This window comes from Rhincodon typus, chromosome 2 (assembly GCF_021869965.1).
Source record: "Rhincodon typus isolate 14 chromosome 2, sRhiTyp1.1, whole genome shotgun sequence".
NCBI lineage: Eukaryota > Metazoa > Chordata > Chondrichthyes > Orectolobiformes > Rhincodontidae > Rhincodon > Rhincodon typus.
This window is the reverse complement of record NC_063333.1, coordinates 60,077,210-60,103,360: the sequence shown is the minus strand read 5'-3', so window position 1 is coordinate 60,103,360 and position 26,151 is coordinate 60,077,210. Positions and strand designations below refer to the sequence as shown.

The window sequence follows — 26,151 nt, the reverse complement described above, 5'->3', positions numbered from 1 at the left end:
ATTGCATCAAACAATAAAAAAAATCTTTGTGGCAGCATGGCTCTTTGTCTGCATACTGCCCGACTGTGCATGAGCTACAAACTGGAATTATCTGTTGGCAGTTTCCCTTTGGCAGCCAGTGACTACCGTTTGATTTGTTGTAGTGGCTGAAAGAAATGTGGCACAGCAGACTGATAGACAGGATTGCTGCAGAATGAATGCATCAAGACTTCTCCCAGGATAATGAGCACTGACTGATATGATTTGCTGTCTGTAGTCTTGCACACCAGCTAAATATTGATATAAAACAAAGAACTGCAGATACTGGAGCTCTGAAACAAAAAAAATTGCTGGCGAAACTCAGCAAGTCTGGCAGCATTTGTGGCGAGAAACCTGAGTTTATGTTTTGAATTTGGTGACTTTTCATCAGAATCAGTGCTCTGATGAAGAGTCACCAGATTTGATATGTTAATTTTGTGTTCTGCTCACAGGTGCTGCCAGATCTCCAAAGTTTTGCTGGCTAAATATTGATATAGTGGAGTTCCTTTTGATTCAAGGATATGACAGAATTAACGAGGCACATGTAAAGGATTGTGCATACAATCACACCTTGCTTCATGGGAAATCCTGCTGTTTTGCAAAGCTCTTGTACTTCCTCAGCATGCCAATTTTTGGCCAGAGGGAACGAAATGAGCTTATTTTTTCTTTGTATGGGGAATCTCAGGGGTCTCCATTATGCAGCAGTGCACTGCAAGCAATAATATGCCATTAATAGCTCCAGCAGCAATGTGGGAAGAAATAGATGCATGAAAATTCAAAGCCACAGTTATCTTCATAGTCACTGGCAATACAATCCTTGTCCTTGAAGGAGGTTGGAACTGTGGTTGTGGGAATTAATACAGTTCAGTTATAACCCCTTCAGTAAAACAGACATTTCAAACATTGAGCATTGTTGAAATTCAGGTAGGAGAACTACTCCCAGAAAACCATGGCAGACAGGAAGGCTTGGGTGATTACAGCCATCTGTTGACAGCACTTCTCACCTCCTCCTCATCCCTCTTCCAGCAGTTTTTGTGGTTCCTGCAATTCTCCTTGCTATGTGCAATTAAAACCAGAATACTTACCTCTCCATCCATACTTGGGCAAAACAGATTTGTGTAGAATACTTGGAGTCAGCACATAAATGCTTCAGCAGCCTTCACATCACTCCCTGTAAATTATTGGAACTTGAAATAATTATACAAGCACAAAAAATGTAAATAAACCATTAACTAACCTGCAAGCACTTGATGATACATTTAAGCAGCACTTGTTCAGTGTCTTTCATGTTTAATGTCATGTTTAGCTGTGTGAGCTTGAGAGTGTCACCTGGAGCTTAGAGGTCAAAAATAGCAATGCAGATTGACATTCTGATTTACCTGCTCTGCATATTTCTAGTGGAGCTTGACTGAGTGCATTTAATAGTGTGACATCATGGAAATCCATTAAAATCTTTGATTATATTTTGCACTGACTAGTACATTGCTGCATTGACTAGCACATGATCCATATATCTCCTTGGACTTCCACTGTTTTCAGCTTTTTACCATTTAGAAAATACCTGGATATCAATCATTTCTTGGTTCATCAGGGATGATCTGACAACTACAAGCATTGAACTCCATCTGCCATGTATTTAATGTATCAATGTCTCTTCGTAAAATACCAAAGTGGAGCCCTAAATTCATTGAGATTACTATCACTGTCATCACGGGGTCAAAACCAGTCCTGTCCAAAATCCACAACTGAAAATGCCATAATACTAAATAAATACAACAGGCTCACTGTAAAAATAAATAATCTTGAGCCCATACTTTCTTGTTTGATACCTATATAAAATGTATGTTACAAATTTTTATTTGACTTGTGAGACTTTTAATAGCAGAAATAATCTTTGTCTTAAAACAACTGCTGACATGTCGTAAAATATAATTTTCTGTGGCTTCTTTATAGAATTTTTATAGAAAATCATACCTATAATTTGTCAAACAATAACAGAAAATGCACATTTTACAGATCAGCAAATATCCACAGCTTGGGGACCACCATTGGAAACTGAACGGGCTTATATACAAGTGTCTACAAAATTGCAGCGACCAACTCACCTCCGGATTTCCCCAAGCCTGTCCACTATCTACAAGGCTTTAGGAGTATGTTAGAATATACCCCACTAACTCCAACAACACTCAAGAAGCTAAGCATACCAAGAAGCTAAGCAACCCATTTGATTAGCACTATATCCACAAACAGTCACTGTCTCCACCACCAACTCCCAGTACCAGCAGTGTGATCTACAAGATGCACTGCCGAAATTCACTAAAGTTCCTCAGACAGCATCTTCTAAAACCACTACCATTACTAAGTAGCAGGTCAAGGGAAGCAAATAAATGGGAAAACCACAGCCTGAAAGTTCCCCTTCAGCATCCTGGTTTGGAAACATATTGTCATTTCTTCTGCGTTATTGAGTCAAAGTTCTGGACAGCACTGTGGTTGTACCTACATCAAATGGCCTGTAACAATTCAAGAAGACAGCTCACCACCACTTTCTCAAATACAACTTGACATGGGCAATAATTGCTGACCTAGCCAATGAAGCCTATTTCCCACGAACAAATATTTGGTGAACAGTTTTTTTTTTAAAGAGTATAGAGATGTTTCTTGGTATCAAAGTTTTAGATTAGTGATAACAATAAAAGAGATGCACAATAGAAGAAGACTTGTTGAAGTCTTCTAACTTAAATTCATAATGAATCATTTTGCATTTTGAAGTTGAAAGTGATACATCCAATAAAATGACATTGATAGAAATCACTATAGTAAACACTTAAAATGCACAGAAACAACAATAATTTTTCTTCAAATCATTTTTCTTTACTTTTTTTATGACTCAGAAGAAATTATAATAGTGCAAACACTCAGTATAAAAGTTATAATTAGAAATTTACGTTCACATTAAACATTTCCATGAATATTATCCACTTTTAACATAAAAGGTAGAACAAGTATTTGATTCTTTAGGTCATTCTTACAGTTCCAAAAGAGACTGAAAGATATTCTACAATATTCAATATGCACATAAAAATAGACCCGTATTTAAATATGGAAAATTAGCAAGCTAATTTACTGTTTTAAAAAAACACATTGCAGTGTTTTTATTTGTGTGATAAAGCATAAAATAAATGGTCTATAAAACATCTGACATACTACATAGGCCACAAAATGTTTGAAAAAATGTTATTCCCCAACGTGCTTCTCCTACCTTTTGAGCTGCAATCTTCATTATATAATGCCTACACTGACCATGTTGTGAAAGTATCAGAACAGTGCAGGCTGAACCCACTAGCATCCTTTAATCTCTATAAAATGTTCAATACATATTGTCATAGCTGAGGTTTATTGCTACAGAGTAATAGTATTGGCGCTTGGGGACAAAATGGTAAGGATAGTTTTTCATCATTCAGCCAGTGCTCTGTCACTGTAAACTGCCAGTAACCTTCTTGCAAAGGTTACCTATAACTAGTGGGAGTTCTATAGCTTTGATATTTGATGCATCTAGATATGTGTTATGCAGAACAATAGAAGAAAGAATACTACAGCTTTTACAGCATGTCAGTCGTCATGCTTACATAAGGAAAACTTTGTTATAAAAATTAATTAAATATTCACCTGGCGTGTGCTTTCTCATATGTCATACACAATCCATACTGTATAATTAATAAAATTATTTACAGAAATTACATACAATAAATTCTTACAGAGTATGATATGAAAAAGGCAGACTTTAAAATGCTATATATATATGTATATATATTTGAAAAAGAACACAAGTAAGGCAATATTACACAGATATTTTCGTAATGCTTGGAACCATCTATTGGCCACTGAAGTATAAGTGAGTACTAATTTTAGAACTCAATATGATATGGGAAAATGTGTTCTGTACATTTAGAAAACATGCAGAAACTATAAAATATACAAACTAGTTATGATTGATTCAGACTTCCAAGATTCATATTATTTAGAAAGATAATTCTCTATGCCCAAAATGTAGTTCTTTGCTTCTTCTAACAGATAGTTAGCCCTTAATTTTCACTCCAAGAACTGCACTCGTAACAATACCCAAAGTTTAATCTTTGGTTCGATCGTAGCGATTCTTGGCGCCGATGACCCATATTCTCCTGGGGATTGCTCCAGCCAAACATTCCTCTTTTCAGTGCCTGACTTCCAAATGCTGAGTTGGAAAGGTCAGTGCATCCTGTCATCATTAACTGATTTCCACCCAAGTAACAGCTCAGAGTTAAGCTTTAATTTTTTAATTCATTATGCTTGTTCAACAACTGGTATGGGTGGAAGATAGTGTACAGATTGATTTGTTTGCATTGCAGTCGCCTGGAGCGTTCCAAGTCCAGCCTTTATTGTGAAGCTGGCTACTGATGATACTGAGGGACAGCTTGCTGCCAGTTTCGCTCTTCCATCTGGATATAATTTTCTTACTAAATTTGTTGAACTTATTTGTGGATTCGCATTCACTTTTCCTTCAAGGAAATATGTCAGCATTTCTCCTTTTCCTTTTACACTGACTTTGCCTCGACAAACTAGCTCGTAATTACTTTTATTCAGCATCCGATAGACATCTTCTGTTACCTGGAAATTAGAAGTCAGACACTTATTATACATGACACATATTTCAAAAACTCAAACTCACTCATGCCTCGGCAAATTAATCAGGTAACCCCAAACACATTCACAAGACCCATGCAAAAGTGGACATTTATCAGGTAGCATGTACACAATGTCCTTAAACAAATGAGTTGAAGCCATTCAGCTGAGGCCTGGATAGAGGCAATATGGTTATTTTTCCATTTGTAGGAAACCAGGACCCGAGGGCACAACTTCAGAGTGAAGGAGTGACCGTTCAGAACTGAGATGAGGAGGGTGGTGAATCTGTGGAACTCATTGTTGCAGAATACTGTGGATACCAAGCCATTGTGTGCTTTTAAGAATGAGTAGATTCTTGATTAGTAAGGGGATCAAGGGTTATGGAGCAGGGAGAAGGCAGGAGAAGGGGGTTGAGAAAGATATCAGCTCATGATCGAATGGTGGAGCAGACTCAAATGGCCTAATTCTCCTCCTGTATCTTACAGTCTACTCAATTGGGTGCAAAGTATCCCTGATGCTGGTCTGTTTTTCTGAAGGACCCTGTAGTCATAGAGTCATACAACACAGAAACAGACCCTTCAGTCTAACCAATCCTTGCTGAACAAAATCCAAACAAACTAGTCCCAGATGCCTGCTCCTGCCCTTATCTCTCCAAACATTTCCTATTCATGTACTTATCCAAATGTCTTTTAAACGTAGTAATTATGCCCACATCCACCAGTTCCTCAGGAAATTCATTCCACACGTGAACCACCCTCTGTGTAAAAAAAAACACCACTCATGTTTTCTAAGTCTCTCTCCTTTCACCTTAAAAATGTTACCCCTGGTCTTGAAATCCCCCATCCTAGGGAAAAGACACCTATCACTAACCCTATCTATACCCCTCATGATTTTATAAATTTTTATAAGGTCGTCTCTCAAACCTTCTACGCTCCAGTGAAAGAAGTTCCAGCCTCTTCAGTCTTTCTTTATAACTCAAACCTTCCATACCAGGCAACATCCTGGGAAATCTCTTCTGAATTCTCACCAGCTTAATAATATCGTTCTTATAACTGGACAACCAAAACTGGACACATTGTTCCAGAAGAGGCCTCACCAATGTCCTACACATTCTCAACAAAACTTTCTTACTCCTATACTCAAAGAACACAGCAACGAAGGCAAGCATGCTAAATGCCTTTTGAAACATCCTGGCTATATGTGAAGCAAACTTCAAATAATTGTGTACCTGAACTCCTAGGTCTCTCTGTTCCACAACACTATCCAAGGCCCTACCATTAATTGTATAAGCCCTACCCGAAAAAGCTGTGTAAAACCAGAGGCCTGACAGATAATGATTTGGGGCACCATTTGGACAAAAATAGTGTTTAGAAAGCCTCTCTTAGCAGTCTTTACCTCCTGTGCTTGAATGAAAACAAGATGTGTGTTCTTTAGTTCAGTAGCAATTGCTGCCTGCACCAGAAGTGTTGGGTGCAAGGATTAGACCCCACACCTTCTGAGTAACTCTTAAAAATGAGTGCATTTTGAACATTCAAGAAGGGAATAAAGCAAGAAAGTGGTTGTAATCCTTCTAAGCTTATGATCACATTTGGTTTTTGTTTGTGTCTATTTCATCTGCGAGCTTTCCACACATCTCTTTAAACATAGGGTTTTGGCAGTATTAAAAAGAAATTCATGTAAATATAAGAACTAAAGCAAATGAAGCCAATGAGCTGAGGGCACAAATAGATATGGCAGCATGATACCATTGTTCACAGAAACCCTACAGTGTGGAAATGGGCCATTTGGCCCAATAAGTCCACACCAACTCTCCAAATAACATCCTACCCAGAGTTACCCCACTAACCATGCATTTCCCATGGCTAATCCACCCAGCCTACACATCCCTGGACACCACAGTATAATGTAGCATGGCCAATCCACATATCATGCACATCTGTGGACTGTGGCAGGAAACTGGAGCACCCGGAGGAAACCCACGCAGACATGGGGAAAATGTGCAAACTCCACACAGACAGTCATCCAAGGTTGGAATTCAACCCGGGTCCCTGGCACTGTGAGGGAGCAATGCTAAGCACTGAACCACTGTACCGTGTTAAAATGAAAACCCAGCATAGAAGGACAGGGATGGCAGCTCAACATCCCTGCATATAGAGTTCTCAGGCAGGATAGAGAAAGGGGTAACAAAGTTGCAGGTATGACATTACTAATTAAAAAATTAATCACAAGTGTAAGGAGAGATGATGTACTAAATGAAGCATCAAATGACGGCATATGGTTTGAGGTCAGAAACAGAAAGTGTCAGCAACAATTTGAGGCATGTACTTTAGACCCCCAAATAGTGGAACAGAGTAGGAGGAGTAAATATGTAGACAAATTTCAAAGCATAAAAACAGCTGTGCAATCATACTTGGGGGCTTTAACTACTCAAATATCGCTTGGGATTATTATGTGTGAAAGACAGAAAACCCTTGAACTCTACTCAAAAGAATATTTTTTTTTAGCGAACACATACCAAGCCCAATGAGACAGGGTGCAATTTTAGACTTAGTCTTTGGAAACAAGGCTGTGCTGATGGATGAAATAGCGGCCCAAGATTACTTTGCAATAGTGATCGTAACACAATTGAGTCAGCATCATTATAGAATGGGACAAGTATAGAACAGCAGAATAAGTTTTAAATTAGGGGAACACAACTTTTGCAAAGTTGAGGGATGATTTTGCGAAAGTGGATTAGATACAGCTGTTTGAAGGAAAGTCAATGATAAAACAATGGGAGGCATTCAAAAACATCATGTTAATGACATAGTGTAGACACGTCCCCAGGAAGACAAAACAAAGCCCCCTAGCTTTATAGGGTACAAGGTAAGACAAAGCAGAACAATCGAGCTTTTGTCAATCTCAAAATAGCAAAAGTCCTTTCTCTAGGAAGGTTAGAGGAATATAGAAAATACAGGGTGAAGTGAAAAGGGAAATTAGTAAAGCTAAGTCAGGAAATTAAAAAATGATAGCTTACAAAATGAAGGAAGGAAATCGTAAGGGCTATCAGAGGTCTACATGATAACTTAAGTCTCACTGCAAAAGATAGTTGGAACTGCAGATGCTGGAAAATCTGAGATAACAAGGTGTAGAGCTGGATGAACACAGCAGGCCAAGCAGCATCATAGGAGCAGGAAAGCTGACGTTTCGGGCCTAGACCCTTCATCAGAAATGGGGGAGGGGAAGGGGGTTCTGAAATAAATAGGGAGAGAGGGGGAGGTGGATAGAAGATGGATAGAGGAGAAGATAGGTGGAGAGGAAACAGACAGGTCAAAGAGGCGGGGATGGAGCCAGTAAAGGTGAGTGTAGGTGGGGAGGTAGGGAGGAGATAGGTCAGTCCAGGGAGGACGGACAGGTCAAGGGGGCGGGATGAGGTTAGTAGGTAGGAAATGGGGGTGCAGCTTGAGGTGGGAGGAGGGGATAGGTGGGAGGAAGAACAGGTTAGGGAGGCAGGGACGAGCTGGGCTGGTTTTGGAATGCGGTAGGGGGAGGGGAGATTTTGAAGCTTGTGAAATCCACATTGATACCATTGGCTGCAGGGTTCCCAAGCGGAATATGAGTTGCTGTTCCTGCAACCTTCGGGTGGCATCGTTGTGGCACTGCAGGAGGCCCAGAATGGACATGTCATCTGAGGAATGGGAGGGGGAGTTGAAATGGTTCACGACTGGGAGGTGCAGTTGTTTATTGCAAACCGAGCGTCGGTGTTCTGCAAAGCGCTCCGCTTGGTTTCCCCGATGTAGAGGAGGCCATAATGGGTACAGCAGATGCAGTATACCACATTAGCAGATGTGCAGGTTAACATCTGCTTGATGTGGAAAGTCTTCTTGGGGCCTGGGATGGGGGTGAGGGAGGAGGTGTGGGGGCAGGTGTAGCACTTCCTGCGGTTGCAGGGAAAAGTGCCGGGTGTTGTGGGGCTGGAGGGGAGTGTGGAGCGGACAAGGGAGTCACGGAGAGAGTGGTCCCTCCGAAAAGCAGATAAGGGTGGGGAGGGAAAAATGTCTTTGGTGGTGGGGTCGGATTGCAGATGGCGGAAGTGTCGGAGGATGATGCGTTGGATCTGGAGGTTGGTGGGATAGTACATGAGGACGAGGGGGATTCCTTTTTGGTTGTTATTGCGGGTAGGGGGTGTGAGGGATGAGTTGCGGGAGACACGGTCGAGGGCGTTCTCGACCACTGTGGAGGGGAAGTTGCGGTCCTTGAAAAACAAGGACATCTGAGATGTACGGGAGTGGAATGCCTCATCCTGGGAGCAGATGCAGCGGAGGCGAAGGAATTGGGAATAGGGGATGGCATTTTTGCAGGAAGGTGGTTGGGAGGAGGTGTATCCTAGGTAGCTGTGGGAGTCGGTGGGCTTGAAATGGATATCGGTTTCTAGGTGGTTGCCCGAGATGGAGACAGAGAGGTCCAAGAAGGTGAGAGAGGTGTTAGAGATGGTCCAGGTGAACTTAAGGTTGAGTTGGAAAGTGTTGGTGAAGTGGAAAAACTGTCGTGCTCCTCGTGGGAGCACGAGGCGGCGCCGATACAGTCATCAATGTAATGGAGGAAGAGTTGGGGTTTAGGGCCAGTGTAGGTATGGAAGAGGGATTGTTCCACGTAACCTACAAAGAGGCAGGCATAGCTTGGGCCCATGCAGGTACCCATGGCCACCCCTTTGTCTGTAGGAAGTGGGAGGAATTGAAAGAGAAGTTATTGAGGGTGAGGATGAGTTCGGCTAAGCAGATGAGGGTGCAAGCTTCAAAATCTCCCCTCCCCCTACCGCATCCCAAAACCAGCCCAGCTCGTCCCCACCTCCCTAACCTGTTCTTCCTCCCACCTATCCCCTCCTCCCACCTCAAGCTGCACCCCCATTTCCTACCTACTAACCTCATCCCGCCCCCTTGACCTGTCCGTCCTCCCTGGACTGACCTATCTCCTCCCTACCTCCCCACCTACACTCACCTTTACTGGCTCCATCCTCACCTCTTTGACCTGTCTGTTTCCTCTCCACCTATCTTCTCCTCTATCCATCTTCTATTCGCCTCCCCCTCTCTCCCTATTTATTTCAAAAACCCCTTCCCCTCCCCCATTTCTGATGAAGGGTCTAGGCCCGAAATGTCAGCCTTCCTGCTTCTATGATGCTGCTTGGCCTGCTGTGTTCATCCAGCTCTACACCTTGTTATCTTACTGCAAAAGGTTTGGGCAGGTTATTAATGATTTCTTTGTCTTCACAAAGTGAGTGATTCTACAGACATTCTAGTTAATGGAGTGTGAAATAGGAGATGAAAAACATAATGAGGAGGGAAGTACTGGATGGACTGAATGCTTGAAAGTGGATAAATTACCATGGCTGGATCCTGAGCTTTTAAAAGAACCCAAAATAATGGATGCTCCAAGGATCATTTTACCATCTTCACTGGACATAACTGAGGACTGGGGGTCTGCAAATGTTGTATCATTGTTTCAAAAAAAGAGATAGGCCTAGTATTTTGTAGGCCATTCAGTTTGATCTTGGTGGTGGGCAAATTACTAGAAACAATAGTGAGAGACAGGATTAACTCTTACTGAGAAAGATATAGACTAATTTGGGATAATTAGCATGGTTTTGTTAAGGGAAGGTCGTGAATTAAAAACGTAATATTTTTGATCAAGTAGAAAATTTATGAGACATTTCAAAAGGTTCCACATGGCAGATTGACAGAAAAATTAAAGTAAAAATTAAGGGGAATGTGGACAGTTGGATCCAAAATTGACTCAGTAACAGGAAATAAAGGATAATAATTAACAGATGTTTTTACAAATAGAAGCTTCTAGTTGCATTCCACAGGATTTTTGTTGAGTCTCTTGCTCTTGTGATATATGTTAATAATATAGACTTAAATGTGGAAGACACTTAATCATAAAATTGAGCATGTAGTTGATAGTAAAGGGGTTGGCTGATGACTGAGGTTTGATTTGGTTGATTGGTGGAAATGTGGCAAATAGAATTCAGTTTGGAGAAGTGTGAGGTTATGCATTCAGGCAGAGCAAGCAAAGCAAGAGAACTTACAATAATTGGGAGGATACTGAGAATAGTGGAGGAAGTGAGCCTCGTTGGAATGCCTGTTCACAAGTCCCTGAAGGTGGCAGGACTGGTAAATAAGGTGAAAAAGAAGGCATATGGGAAGCTTTTCTTCATTGGGCCTGCTACAGAATACGAGAGCAGGGATTTAATGCCGGAGCTAAAAAGATAGGCCACAGCTGGAACTTAGTGTACAGTTCTAGGCATTACATTACAGGCAAGACCCAACTGATCGACAGAGAGTACAGAGGAGACAAGAATCTTGCCCAAATATTTACAAAAATATTGTAGCCATGATGAAAAATAAATAGGCCAGGGTTGTTTACCCTAGAACAGAGGAGGCTGAGCAGTGACTCATTTGAAGTATACGAAATAATGAGCAGCTTGGATATAGTGGACTGGCAAGACGTATCTTATCTAGTGGAGAGGTCAATCACCAAGGGGCACAGATTTAAGGTGATTGACAGAAGGATTAGAGGGTCTATTAGGAAAAGAAGTTTTCACTTGAGGAAGGTGGGTGTCTGTAACTCACTTATTGGTCTGCACCTAAAGCATTGTCAACAGCACGGATTGGAATTGACAGCTAGATTAGTGGGATGAGAATGGGCAGCTAGTTTATTCAGCTAGCGCAGACAGAATGGACTGAATGACCTCTTCCTGTGCTGTAACTTTGCATGATTCTATAATAATAAACTGCAATAGATTAAAACTGGAACAAAAGAGAGAATCCCACCATTCCATATTAGTATTAATGGTATATTTAAAAAAAAACTTGTGAAGTGGATCTGGCACATGAAAGAAATTCAAAGCCACTTATTTTAATGTAAAAAGCAAACCATTAAAAGCAAGGTGATATCACCAGAAACTCAGACCATATGTACAAATAAGAAGATGTAACTGTGGGAGGGTGAATTCATGATGTGCACGGCACCCGTGGTGTGAGAAAAATTGAAAGCGTATAGGTTCTTGGATATGTATATGTGAAGCTTGCAATTTGTGCACAGAAATAACCAGTTGCAGACCCTATAGATACTCTCCACAACATGAAAGGAAAGATTTCCGTAAAATATATTTCAAAAGATGGTCACTTCACAGTTCAAAGAATTAACCATGTAAAATGTAGTTGAGAATAGCATTCAAAGAGAATACTATGTAGTTCAAGATGGAGACAAAGGAAAAACTACTGGTAGCCAGTGGGAGTTTGAGCTTTTCCAATTACAATTTTTGATCAAGAGGATCAGGATAGTAACAGAAGACAAGACAAAAAATACCATAGCATTGTGATGTGAATGGTTTCTAATGGGGACATGAATTAGACAATTCAAAATAGGACTGGAAGATAGCCCAGAGACTTTTTTAGACCATAAAAATGGCAAGATATTGGAACAGGAACAGGCAGTTTGGCCCCTTAAGCCTGTGCCACCATTCAATAGGATCATGGCTGATCTGACATTCCTCACATATACTTTCCTGCATTTTCCCCATAACCCTTGATTCCACTGCTGATATAGAATCTATCTATCTATCTCAACCCTAAATGTACACAAGGATTCTGCTTCAAAGGTCTCTGCAGCAAGGAGTTCCAAAGACTCACAACTCTCTGAGACAAGCAATTCCTTCTCATATGAGTATAAATTAGCACTCCTTTATTCTGAGATTATGCCCTCTGGTCCTAGATTCTCCAATGAGGGGATACAGTCTCTCAGCATTTACCCTATCAAGCCTCTTTGCAATTTTTTATGTTTCACTAAGATCACCTCTCATTCTTTTAAAAGCCAATGAATAGACCTATTTAGTCTTTGCTCATAAAGGTAATCATCCATACCAGGGATCATCCCAGTGAACCTTCTCTGAACTGCCTCCAGTGAAATGATATCTTTCCTTAAGGAAGGGGACCAAAATTGCTTACAATACTTTCACCAGCACCTTGTCCAGTTGCAGTAAGTCTTCCTCTACTCCTATACTCCAACTCCCTTGAAATAAGGGCCAACATTCCGTTAGCCTTCCTGATTCCCTGCTGTACCTGGGTGCTAGCTCATGTGTTCTGTAAAATGAAGAACTTCACATATTCTCACATTACTCCATCTGCTGAATTTTTTCCCTACTTACTTAACCTATCAATATCTCTCTGCAAACTGTTTGTTTCCCTCTCACAACCTACCTTTCCACCTATTTTAATGCCATCTGCAAATTTGGCAACAGTATATACACTTCCTTCCTCCAAGTCCCTTTTCTGCTGTACTGTAAAATCCTGACTAACAGGAAGTCTCCTAGGTTACAGTTAGGAAGAATATGTGAAATGGTATCTAAAAACCGTGGCTCATTTCAAAATCAACTGTATAACAAAAGACTAAAATGGTATAATTCAGATCAACCTTTAGGAATTGAAAGTTTCATTAAAGTTCAAGAGTTCAGTGGTAGCAAGTTTATAATTTCTCCTGCTGCCAAGTAAAGCATAGTGGAGATATGGTAACTGAGTAATGATATAAAAATAAAGTGTTTTTGATTCTTGGGACACTAGATAATTCCTGGGAAAGGGAGACGCTACTGAGGTGAGAAGAGTTCCACTTGAAGTAAGGTAAAAATCACTGCTGTTAATCCTTACAAACAGGATGCAGGTTGTACAAGAAGGTTTAAAGTAGTAAGGTGAGGTGAACAGGCAAACAAATCAAAGAAAAAGGGGTTCCTTCTTAAAATGGGAGTAGAATTTTAACGTGAGCCAAGAAAATATTAAGAATGATACAAATAACATATAAAGAGTTGAAAGGCATGTTGATGAATCCAGAAAGGACCAGGACATTTATCTCAAGATATTATGCATTAGGGGATTTGAGGACAATGGACACCTTTATGTTTAGGAATAGGAGTTCGATATGAGGTGTTTTAAGGGTATAGTAAGAAATATTTTCTTGGAACCAGCTTAATGGACAGTAACAGTGCAGCTTTCCAGAAACAGTCCAGAAACAGTTTTCATTCTGCAAGGTGCCTATTCTTAACCTCAGCATTCATTGTCAGACTTCAACTATTCTACATGTAGAACTTTAGACTTTTATGTAATTTTATCAATTATTGCAACTAGGAGCAGCAAATAGGTCATTAAAAATAAGATGTAAACCTTGACCAGGGAGCTTAGGGAGCCTATAGTTCTATATTGCTTTTTTCATGGCAATGCCTCGGCCAATTAGAATTGGCTTAACAATCAATTAGCACCTTTTCTCTTGCAATGTTGATTGGTGAAATTGACGAAAATTTGACATCCCTGTGGTTGTCCTGATACACACAAGATGAAAAGCTTTGGCAACACATTTGTCTTTTCAGCGATATTTAAGATATGGATATTTTGTTATTTATGGAATGAGATGAATTAGGCAAAATAAAAAAAACATAGCTGAGGGTTATAAAACATAACTTAGTGAGGAAAAGAAACTACGCTGGATTTCAAAAGTATGAATTTTAAAAAATCATGTATTTAATTTTGATTTTCCTACTGTATTTTGTAAGAGCAAGTTACTAACTTGAATTTTGCCTTGAACCCCCGTACTATCCATTCGGCTCGCAACATTTACGGTGTTTCCCCAGATGTCATACTGTGGACGTCTTGCTCCAATCACACCTGCCACGACAGGTCCAACATTTATACCTGCAGTGGCAGAAAGAGAGAAGAATGCTGCGTTGAAAATCTGAATGTTCATCTTTAATTTTACAAGCCTTAAGAAAATAAATGCTACCAAAAGCAGGCAGTAAGTGATAATGGATCCTTCAAATGCAAATGAAACAAAGCTAATTTCTTGCAGCATATTATTTTTGGCCAAAATGTAAAATGTGGTTTCCAACAAAAACAATATAAAGACACAAGAAAACACTGAATAAGGATACAAATACCTTCGGAACTTCACACCCATTAGAACAAGTACAATCTGCAATATTACATTTTCTTCTCAGATGCATTTAATCCTACAGTCCCTACAGTGCAGAAGGAAGCCATTCGGCCCATTGAATCTGCAGTGTCCCTCCAAACAGCATTCAGACCCATACCATACCCCTGGAACCCCAGATTTCCCATGGCTATTCTAGTGAGCCTACACACCGCTGAACACTACAGACAATTTCAGCATGGTCAATCCACCTAGCCTGCGTGTCTTTGGACTGCGGGAGGAAACTGGAGCACCAAAGGAAACCCACACGGACACAGGAATAATATGCAAATTCCACACAGACAGTCACCCAAGGCTGGAATCTAACCTGGGTCCCTGGTGCTTTGAAAGCAGCAGTGCGAATCACTGAGCCATCGTGACACCCCAATCTTTATTCTCTTCATTAACTCTTCCAGATAATTCTTCCATGAAATGTGCAAAATTTTTCACTGCCTTCTCAGTCAATCAAGTTAAAAAAAAACTTGGATTCATTGACCATCTATTGTCTAGACTAGATGGGAGAAACATTATGGTGTTGAGTATTAATGTTTGTATTAGCTTGCAGGGCCAACTCAAGAATTTAGGTAAACTAGGTGGTCACCTAGGACACCAAGCTTTAAAGAATGCCAAATTTGCTGTTTCAAAATTCAAGTAAATAAAGGTAATATTTAATTTTAAACTTCTCACATCTATGTTGAAAGTAGGTGGTTTAGGAAGAATTGGAAGTTCCTGCTTACATGTGAACTTATTCCTTCTACCTTCGACTAATTCAACAATGAATAGGAAACAGGACATTTACTTCCACATGAATAAGGTCTGGTTAGACTGCATTTTTACTACTTCATTCAATTCTGGACAACATACCTCAGGAGGGATGTATTAGTCCTGGAGTTAGTGCAAGAATAGTTACACCAGAATGGTACCAAGGTTAAAAGATTAAATTCTGCAGACTGGTGTAACTAGTCTGAGCTTATATTTGCCTGTAATGGTCTTTTAAGTGGTGCTGCTCAAGTGTCCTCCTTGTTTGTTCATGCCAAGCATTGCTGAGCAACAGGTTAGTCAGGAGCCGGGTGCTCCAGTGTTGCAAATAGTCCCTTTAACGAGCATGTTACTCATTATTTAACATATTTCTGGATCTCTTTCTGGATATTTAACAAGCAAATTAATTCAATAAGATGGGGCTTGGCCCTTTCAGTATGGTATGAAAGAATGCGTGCTGACAGCCATATTCAATGCTTGGTGCTCAGTTTCTTTATGATAAATTAGGCACAGTGCAAAGAAATTTCATTCTGAATGAATGTTGGCATTCAATTTGACAATGAAGGGCTGAACCTTACTTTGAGCTTCATACAATAGATCCATGCATTTGAACTTAAACACCCGTTCTTTCCAGAAGGAATCATTGGCTAGCAAATTGAAATAGCAATCCAGTTGGAACTTTTCCCTTTCATAACTCAAGGGAAATCTATAAACTTACTCAAGAGAAGATTAATTGTTTGCAATTTCTTTTCAGTTGCTACATTTCAGGGGAAATTAGATGGACGCCTATAGTTTTATATTTTTCCTATGACACTTTATAATGTTTCTTTGTAAGCTGTCTAGCAGATGGCTCTTTTAAGTTCATGTTGCATATAGTGTTTATGATTAATCCATTAAAAAAAATTAAATAAGATCTGTTTGAGCATTTCTATATACATCGTCATACTAATAGTCTATGTTGGTAATGTGTATTACTCAGATTTCTTCACTTAATTACAAAGTAAATCACCATTACTAATTCCAAGACAACTACTTACCAACTCTTAAGACAAAGTCATTGTATGATTGATAGTTGATTTCATCTAGAACATCAAACATTTCTATTGCAAAATCTGCCAGTGTACTCAGGTGGGAATAAATTGATCGCTTTGCCTGTGATTTTAAAAAGATGGAGAAATGTTTTCAAAATGGTCATTGTGCTAATATCTCTATGTTAAAGTTAATAGTTGACAGCACCAGACATTGAACCACATAGCAATAAGAAAATCACATGCAACCCCTTTGTTAAAAAGGCATTATGCATGCCTATATTGTTGGTTTCTTAGATTTCGAGCAGACAGTTTTGTTGACTTAACTCACAGATGATTCCTTCAATTCAAATGAATATGTTGTCCTTCTGGCCAAAATCCGACAGGTCGCAGGGAGAAGGTTCTGATCCATTTAACTACTTAAACACTTATTATTTTATTTTTACAGCTGAACAGGTAATATAGTGCATTGGCTTTCTAATATCTTAAATCAGTCTCCAAAATTTAACAACATTATGACATTTCACAGTCAGGAGGCTGTACAAGATATTTTGGCGCTCATGTTCCTTTACTTTATCTTTGAAGCATGCTTATTTACCTGCTATAAAATAAAGGAAAAAGGAACAGAGCTCCATTATATCAGATCTCTGTTTCCTTTGTACTTTGTACATTTTCACAACTTCCTGAGGAGCCAGAGCACTTTTGCCTGGAAGAGGAGATGCATTCAACATAATTCAAGTGAAAGGGGAGGTTGGTCAACATGTCCCATCAATTGCCAACTCTTTTCTTGGATTTAGAGGTTGAACTGAACCCTCTTGCACTGTCAATAACCTCCTCTGAACACCAAATAGATTGGTACATTGTTTTTTTCAAATGCAATCAGAATCATTTGGATACATCAGCAAATTTGGATATATGACTTTCTACACCGTTATCCATGTCATTAATAATGAGTGTGAATAATTGAGGCCCTAACACAGATCCTTACAGGACACCACTGGTCACAACTTGCCAATTTGAGTACCTATCCATTATCCCTACTTTCTGTTGCCTGCCAGTCAAGCGATTTCCCAGCCATGTCAGTAACTTGCCCTCACTTCTGTTGGCGTCTATCTTAGTAAATCCAATTATGTTGGATTTTATCAAATGCCTTCCGGAAGTCCATGTAGACGATATCCATAGACATTCCCTAGTCTACTACCTTAGTCACCTCTTGAAAAATTCAATGAAATATGTCAGCAATGGCCTACCTGTCATGAATCCATGCTGGCTCTCCCTAGTTAACTGAATTTTTTCAAGGTGTTCCATTATCCCCATCCATAATTATAGACTTCAACAATTTCCCCACCACAGATGTTGGGCTAACTGGTCCATAATTCCCTCTTTCACCCATCTTATGAAAATTGAGTGACTTGTGCAATTTTCCAAATCAGTGGGGCAACTCCTGTTTCTAGGGAACTCTGAAAAATTATAGTTAGAATGTTGACAATGTGCTCCCTACTTCCTTTAACATCCTCAGATGGAAACTGTCATGTCCCGGGGATTTGTCACACTTTAATTTCATTAAATGTCTCATTATCAATGTTTCACTAATGTTAATTCTATTTAGTCCCTGCCCCGATCCACTATTAATTTCCCTGGTTACCCTCGGCAAGCTATCCCCACTTTTAACTGCAAAACCTGAGGCAAAGTAATTATTCAACGTACCTGCCATTTCCCCATTGTCATTGACAATGTCTCCACTTTCAGTCTTTTGTGGGTCAATATTGCTTCTGACTACCCACTTTCCCGTTATGTAGCTATAAAACTTCTGAATGACTTTAATGTATCTGGCAAGTTTCCTTTCGTTATCCCTTTAGTAGCTCTTATAAGATACCTTGTGGACCCTTGCTGATCTTTTGTATTTCCCATTCAGTACAATATGTGCTCTTTATTGCATTTTTGTAAGCTTTTTTTTAAGTTTTATGCTGTCCCTTCTCTCTTTAGTTATCCATGTTTTTTTTTCTGTGGAGTGGAGCTTTTTCCTCTCAGAGGTATAAACTGTTTTTCACATTACGTTAAATGTTTCTTTAAGTATCCTCCACTGTTCTTCAGTTGGTTTATCCATGAGCAGATTTTTCCCAGTTTACTGTGCATAGTGTCTGCCTCATGTTATTAAAGTCAGTCTTATCTAACTCAAGAACTCCAGGAGCTGATTCATGCCTTTTGCTTTCAAATGTTGCATTGAGTTCAATAATGTTATGATCACTATTGACAAATGTTCACGCACAATTAAGTTACTAATTAAATCTGGCACATTTCTCATTCCTAAATCCAATATTGCATATCTCCTTGTTGAAACCAGGATATAGTGCTTTAAGAAACTATCCCAAACACACTCCAGAAATTCACTACCTACGTTAAAGTTAAATTCCCTCATTACTTCTACTCTAGCTTTGCTATACCCTTGTCTCATTTCTGCATTTATAAAAACCAGCACTTCAGGGCTGCTTCCTAGGGGTTCTGTTCACAACACCTATTACATTTTAGATCCTTCACTGTTCCTCAGTCCCACCAATAATGTCTCAGTTGTATTCTTTGCCCTCATTGTATCCTCCCTCACCATTAAAGTAACTTTGTTTCTAATCAGTAAGGCTATTCCACCCTGTCTGCCATTTTATCTCACTGAGCTGTGAACCTATAACCTGGTATATTCAGTTCCCAATTCCAACCGTCCTGCTGCCATGTCTTATTATTGGCTACTATATCATAATCTCCAATTTGAATTTGTGCCTGCAACTCATTTAATGTATTCCTTACTCTCTGCGCATTTGTATATGGAACTTTTATTTGGGTCGTACACTTAACCTGTCCTTCAGCACTGATGTTTTATTCAACTGTTTACTATTTCTCTCTTTCAGTTTAATCAATATACTTCTTATAATATTCCCATTCCTTGCCATACCTGAAGATTCCTGACTGTTTCTTTACTAATGCCATGATATTTGATTTTGAAACAGTTTTGACTACCCCCGAGTTCTCCCCAGAATTTACTAGTTTTAAGGTCCTTGTGATCATCCTACCCAACCTTTCCACTCGGGCATTGGTTCCAAATCAGTTCAAGTGCAGCCTGTCTCAAAGGTATAGTTCCTCCTGACCCAATACTGATGCCAGTGCTCCAACAATCTTTTCCCCCACACCACTCCGTTAGCCACACGATTACTTCCCTCCCAAGAGGTGTTTTAGTAGCAAGAAGATATTAGAGCTATAGCAAAGACATGAATCCACAATATAAACAGTTCAGATTTCTTCAGATAGTCTCTTCCTTCAGTGTGCTCTGCTCAACCTAGGGTTGAGTAAATGAGAGACAAGTGTAAATCAGTCCCTCTGCCGGATTCAAGCTGTGAAAGCAAACATCAGACTGTTGGTGAGCACCTGTGGAACACAGACAGGCACGACTTACAGGGCACTGAAGTCTGTAGCTTTGAATTCACTTTTAATTAAGTCACTGTTGAGACCTTTCAGCCCATTTGAGACACTTCTTGTGTTTGTAGATGTACATGCATTTTGCTATGGTTCATTTACTATATATTTAAGTAAATTTATTCACAGTTTTATTTTGTAAATATCTAATCTATTCTCTCATATCTTTCAGGCTAGTGGTTGCAATTGAGTCTTAGAATCATAAGGCCGGAACAGGACATGAGCTTGTCATTACTGACCTTTCACAGCAGGACTGGTCACTGCTGTATTATATGAGGGACATCATTTTGTCCAGATGTGTTAAGTCATGTTTCCACCTTTCTGTTTAAGTGAGTATAAAAGATTCCATCGCATGATTTGAAGAGAAAAATGACATTCTCCTGATGTTCTGACTCATATTTATCCATTGCCAACAGTTATCTGGTCAGCTAACCATGAAGTGCTTTGATATGAAAGATCTTTTCTGAATGCTAGTTATTTTTCCATACCATAAGACTATCTTGTACCCACTGAGGAAAATTACCTATAGGATGAAGTATGGGCAGTCCCCACGAATGGGTTCCATTCCGGAGTTTGTTTGCAAGCCAATTTATGTGCAAACTGGAACACAATGTAGGACAATGTAAAGCAGCAGTTCGTAAGTAAAGGAAGTGTTCATATGTTGGGTCGTTAAAATTACACCCCGGTATGAGATCGCGTTCGTAAGTACAAGCATTTATAAGTCGGACATTCATAAATCGGGGACCCCAGGAATAGCCAGGTACCCAGACCATTGATAAAAGTTTTATTTTTAGTGTGTCTGTTTATTATCACAGGATATCTCCAAGTACTTTAAAGTTAATTAATTACTCTTGAAGTTTAATGACTGTCCTTTTGTAGACAACGATAGCAGACAACTTACTTCCAGCAATGAAACAGATTACCAATTAATTTATAAACAACAAAAAATAAGGAACTATTGATGCTGGAAATCAGAAACAAAAACAGAAATTGCTGGAGAAACTTAATTCGTCTAGCAGCATCTTTAGGTAGAAAGCACTTCAGGTCCGGTTACACTTCTTCAGAACTGCTCTGTTCTTTACACTTAATCATGATATTTAATGTTCCTGTTAAGGTATACATTTAAATTATATAGAATTTACTGGACAGAATCAGGCCATTTTGACCAATTGGGGCGGGCCAGTATTTATGCTCCACATGAGCCAATACATAGATCTGAACAGATGAGGATATAACTTGTCTGCTGAAAGGATTTAGGTAAAATTGGTTAGTTGGTCTTGCAGTATGTTTTGTGAGCTGTATCTTTGAAAACAAAACTGACCAGTTTGAATACAAGGGGTCGCAATTTATGGACATTTGACCTATGAACATTCATACTTATGAACAAGATCCCATATGGGGTGTAATTTTAAAGACGTGACATATGGACATTTCATGTGCTTACAAATGGCTGTTTCACATTGTCCTGCATTGTGTTCCAATTTGTGTACAAATCAACTTGGAAACGGACTCCAAAACGGAACCCATTCACAACCAGGGACTACCTGTAGTTGATTTTGAGATAGTTCCTGGGTACTAATCTGTACAACTCTGACCTGCTTAATAACGATTTTGTTTTTGTATCAAAAGGATATTGGCGGTTTCCAGCCTGTTTAATTTCATATCATTTGAGCTAATTAAGACTTGTTTTGTTTACGTTTGTGCTTTGGAATTTTTTAAGTATGACAACATGGGCAGCTATTAATTGCATTAAAAAAAGGATATTCTGATCCTTTAATTAGGTAGATTCATCAGTAGGCATCAATACTTGCATGAAATAGCAATATCAATTGCTTATTCCAAAACAATTACCTTTCATAAGGTAACTGGATTAATACGATTTTAAAAGAAGGTTCAGTTAAAATAAAAAGAATCCATTTGTGGAACTATAACAAATGAAAGTAAAATGGCAGGAATATTATATGTCAGATATTTTTGTTCAGGCAAGTTTGGTGAATTTAGTAATCGGGTTCCTTCAGTAACCTATGCAGCACAGAAGAAACTGGTTATTTGCCCTTAAGAGGTTGTATAAATTAGAGAGAAAATTACCAATAATATCTGTTCTGACAGAAAGACTGCATTAATTGAAAGTTTAAGTTGTTGTTCTTAGTGCATAATTTCTTTTGCTCTGATATTCTTTTGTTGTAAAACATATTGAGCTGTTTAGCTGAAGGAGATTCTAAGGTTCTTGAGTGGATTTGTAGCTTGGGTTGTGGATGCTGTGATTGGTTCACTCAGTGAGCTGGTTTGTTAGTTTGGAGAGGTTTCATTACCCTGCTGGGTAACATCATCAGTGCAGTCTCCGACGAAGCACTGTTGTATTTACCCATTTGTTATTTAAACTCTGAGGTTCGTTAGAGTTGATTACCTCATTTCCAGTTTTTCTTCACAGTGGTGTGTATATAGAGTCTAATTCTACGTGTTTATTGTTGGCCTTCTTGGTGGAGGACGAGGCCTCTAGAACTTCCCGTGCTTATCTCTGGCTTGTCCTAGGATCCCGATAGTGTCCCAATCGAAATGGTAGTTCTCCTTGTCTGTGTGTATGGAGACAAGTGAACATTGGTCGTGTCTTTTTGTTGCAAGCTGGTGTTCATGTATTCCCATAGCCAATTTTCTACTTGACTGTCCAATGTAATGTTTGTCGCAGTCCTTGCATGGAATCTTGTATATTACATTGGAGAACCACCAGTTCAATTGGGAAGATGAGCCATAATCTCATTGAATGACAGACCAGGCTCAAATATCGAATGACCTGTTCTTGCTCCTATTTTTTATGTCTCTATGTTTCTGAATTAGCTAATTCAGGGCCAGGCAGCAAGACTACAATCCAATTAAGGATGGTAGCCTCTCAAAGCTAAAAGGCAAACTGGATGTAATTGGAGGTAACCATCTTGAAGCTTAACATCTTTAACAACCTTGAAAGAAAGAAATGGCTATAGCAGCCATGCTCCAATTGTGGAGGAGTTCCGACTCCACAAGGCAGCCAAAGCCTATGACTGTCACCAGGTAGCTGAAAGAATCAGCATTTTAGATCCATTCTGCCACAGAGAGATGATTCCAGCCAGCTAAAATGCTTGCAAAGCTATGGGTAGGATGCATAAGCAGAGTAGAAAATTCTCTTAAGTAGTTTTAAATCATCTGAAACCACTTGCAGGTTGGTAGCTGCTCTATTCCCCATCCCCCCACCCCAATCCAACCTTTAACAAAATTGTTTGGGGAAGCTGCCAGAAAACCAGTACTCCAGCTGACAATATTAAATTTTTCAATTCTCCATTTTTGTCTTGCTTTCATTTGAATGAGAGCTGCACTCTTGAAACAGCGTTTCCCAGTTATATCTGGAATTCTATCCAGAATAATGGAGTGTTGGAAAGCTAACATATAATGCAGATAAGATTTAAAAAAAAACAAATTTTAATGTGTCTCTAATGTAATACCTACAATGAAATATGTATTCACACATAAGGGAGACAGTGATGGTGTAGTATCAGTACCATTGCATTAATAATCTAGAGGCCTGAACGAGCATTCAAATCCCACCACAACATCTGGTGGAATTTAAAACTTAATATTTAATTAAAGTATTAATACATCTGGAATACAAAGCTTATATCAGTTAATTGTGATGATTAAACTATTATCTATTATTGTTAAAAACTCATCAGCTTCACTCATGTCCTTTACGTCAGGAAATCTGCCAAACTTCCCCAATCTGGGGGCTAACCTTTTTTGACAGTGGAGGAATTCTTCCCTTACAGGGTATGAATTCGTGGAATGCTTTACCTCAGAAGGCAGTAGAAGCTGGGTCATTAAGTTTATTCAAGACAGCGATTTTTAATCAGTAATGGGATTGAGGGTTATGGGGATAAAGCAGGAAAATGAAGTTAAGGGTTATCAAATCAGCCCTGATCTCATTGAATGGCACAACAGACAGGATGGGCTGAATGGTTTACACTTGCTCCTATGTCTTGTGGACCTCAGAACTGCAGCATTGTGGCTGATTTTTAAACGCCCTGTGAAACAGTGCATTTCAGGGTGGGCAACAAATACTGGCATTGCTAATAGTATTCATCCCCATGAAAGAATAAAGAGAAAAAAACTTAAGAATGACAATTTATTATGTGAAGAAAATGTTGAAGCTAGGTAATTCTCATATATAGGTGAAATGAATCATTGTCCTTACAGTGATTGTGAAAACTCACTGCCAACAAAGCACTTCAATTTAGAGCAGCATGGTGGCCCAGTGGTTAGCACTGCTACCTCACAGTGCTAGGGACTCAGGTTCAATCCCAGCCTTGGGTGACTGTCTGTGAAGAGTTTGCACATTTGCCCCATATTTCCTTCAGGTGTTCTGGTTTCCTCCCAGAGTCCAAACATGTGCAGGTTAGGTGGATTGGCCATAGCAAATGTGGGGTTGGGGGGGTTTCTGGGTCTTTGGAGGGTTAGTGCGGACTCAAAGGACTGAACGGCCTCTTTCCGCACTGTAGGGATTCTATGAATAGCAGAATCTTAGCAGTACCAGAGGCAATGGCCTTGGAGGCAGTAGGAAACTTAATTAGTTGGCATACAGAGGTATGACAGCCCTCCCAAATTCCTGCTCTCACTGAAATAAAACTCTGGGTAAAAAAGCCTAAGCTTGACATTCCTGTCAACTGAGGCTCTTACGTGATCTATTACCAACCACTTAAGGGCCACTCAAGTTGCCTATTCCCAAAATGGCTGGTATGAAGTATGGGGGGGGCGGGGTGTAAGAAGGCAGGGGGAGATGTTCTCCTTGATGTGCACTAATTTGTGCACAATTGAGGTCATGGGGCAGAAATGGCTGCTCTGATCCGCACTCTTGCCCTTGCTTCTGACCCCATGACCCATCCCTCACTTCCAAACCAAGCCTGCTAGACTGTGCCCTCATAAAACTCTCCTCTTTTGTCGCTGCTTTTCCATCCTGGGAGTGCCGTACTGTCAGCAGTAGCCTCCTCTACTCCATTGTGCTACTATGTGCTAGAGCTGCTGGTCACTGATTAGCTGGCAGCATGTGATGGCCATGACTTCACCTACTGAGGTCCTGATACAGGTAGAAGGCCCATCAACCACTAATCCAGTGCCTGATTGCTAGATAATCTGAAAGATTTCATATTCTAACAGGTCTCAGTTTCCTTCCACTGAACTCTTCCACTTACAGATATAGTTTGATGATAGAGAGTTACTACTCAACGTTTGCATTTTGAATACATGCACAAGTAATTGATATTCCTGCTTAAATGAAATTTCCACTCGGTTTATAGTGAAACTTTGTGAACTCATGTTGCATTGTTCAACTTGTCACAAATAATTTGATGTATCCAAAGAAGCACTGGAAACTGAAGGTTGGTTTTAAATAAACATTAGAAGCTGGGCAATGCGCAAACAGTACTTCAGACCTTTCAGATCCGGTTCTTTTCAACTGAACCACAACAATTTCTGTTGCATCAAATATGCTTCAGGTTTTTGGTTGGGTTTACAAGCTCAAGAATGAAAGAAATGCACCACATTCTTTGGATTATGGAGTCTTCAGATCACCCTTTGAACCAGCAACAAGAATTCAGAGATTTCAAGCTGAATTGGCTGTTTACTGTAACTGAGTTTCAACTTGTCAAACAGAAAAGCATAAATCCTCAATCAGTTGGGCACGAATGTAATGAGATTTTTTTTTAATGGAAAACAAGATGTCACCTGCTAAAGTGCTAACGACGAAAAAAAAACTGAGGGCAATATACTATTGTTACAGAGATAGTAGGAACTGCTGATGCTGGAGAATCTGAGATAACAAGGTGTAGAGCTGGATGAACACAGCAGGCCAAGCAGCATCAGAGGAGCAGGAAAGCTGATGTTTCGGGCCTAGACCCTTCTTCAGAAATGGGGGAGGGGAAGGGGGTTCTGAAATAAATAGGGAGAGAGAGGGAGGCGGATAGAAGATGGATAGAGGAGAAGACAGATGGAGAGGAGACAGACAGGTCAAAGAAGCGGGGATGGAGCCAGTAAAGGTGAGTGTAGGTGGGGAGTTAGGGAGGGGATAGGTCAGTCCAGGGAGGACGGACAGGTCAAGGGGGCGGGATGAGATTAGTAGGTAGGAGATAGGGGTGGGGCTTGAGGTGGGAGGAATGGTTAGGGAGGCGGGGACGAGCTGGGCTGGTTTTGGGATGCAGTCGGGGGGAGGGGAGAT

General features: G+C 39.8%; 1 protein-coding gene across 1 annotated transcript in view; it reads right to left on the bottom strand.

The window, feature by feature from the left end:
* Positions 1-2,999: 2,999 nt before the first annotated feature.
* adcy1a (adenylate cyclase 1a) overlaps positions 3,000-26,151 on the bottom strand; it is a 295,596-nt gene continuing 272,444 nt past the window's right edge. Inside the window, exons 18-20 of the mRNA XM_048608131.1 lie at positions 16,464-16,578; positions 14,269-14,393; positions 3,000-4,662 (exon numbers count right to left, since the gene is read on the bottom strand). Coding sequence (XP_048464088.1) covers positions 4,339-4,662; positions 14,269-14,393; positions 16,464-16,578 — 564 coding nt within the window. The 3' untranslated portion in view covers positions 3,000-4,338. The remainder of the gene's footprint in view (positions 4,663-14,268; positions 14,394-16,463; positions 16,579-26,151) is intronic.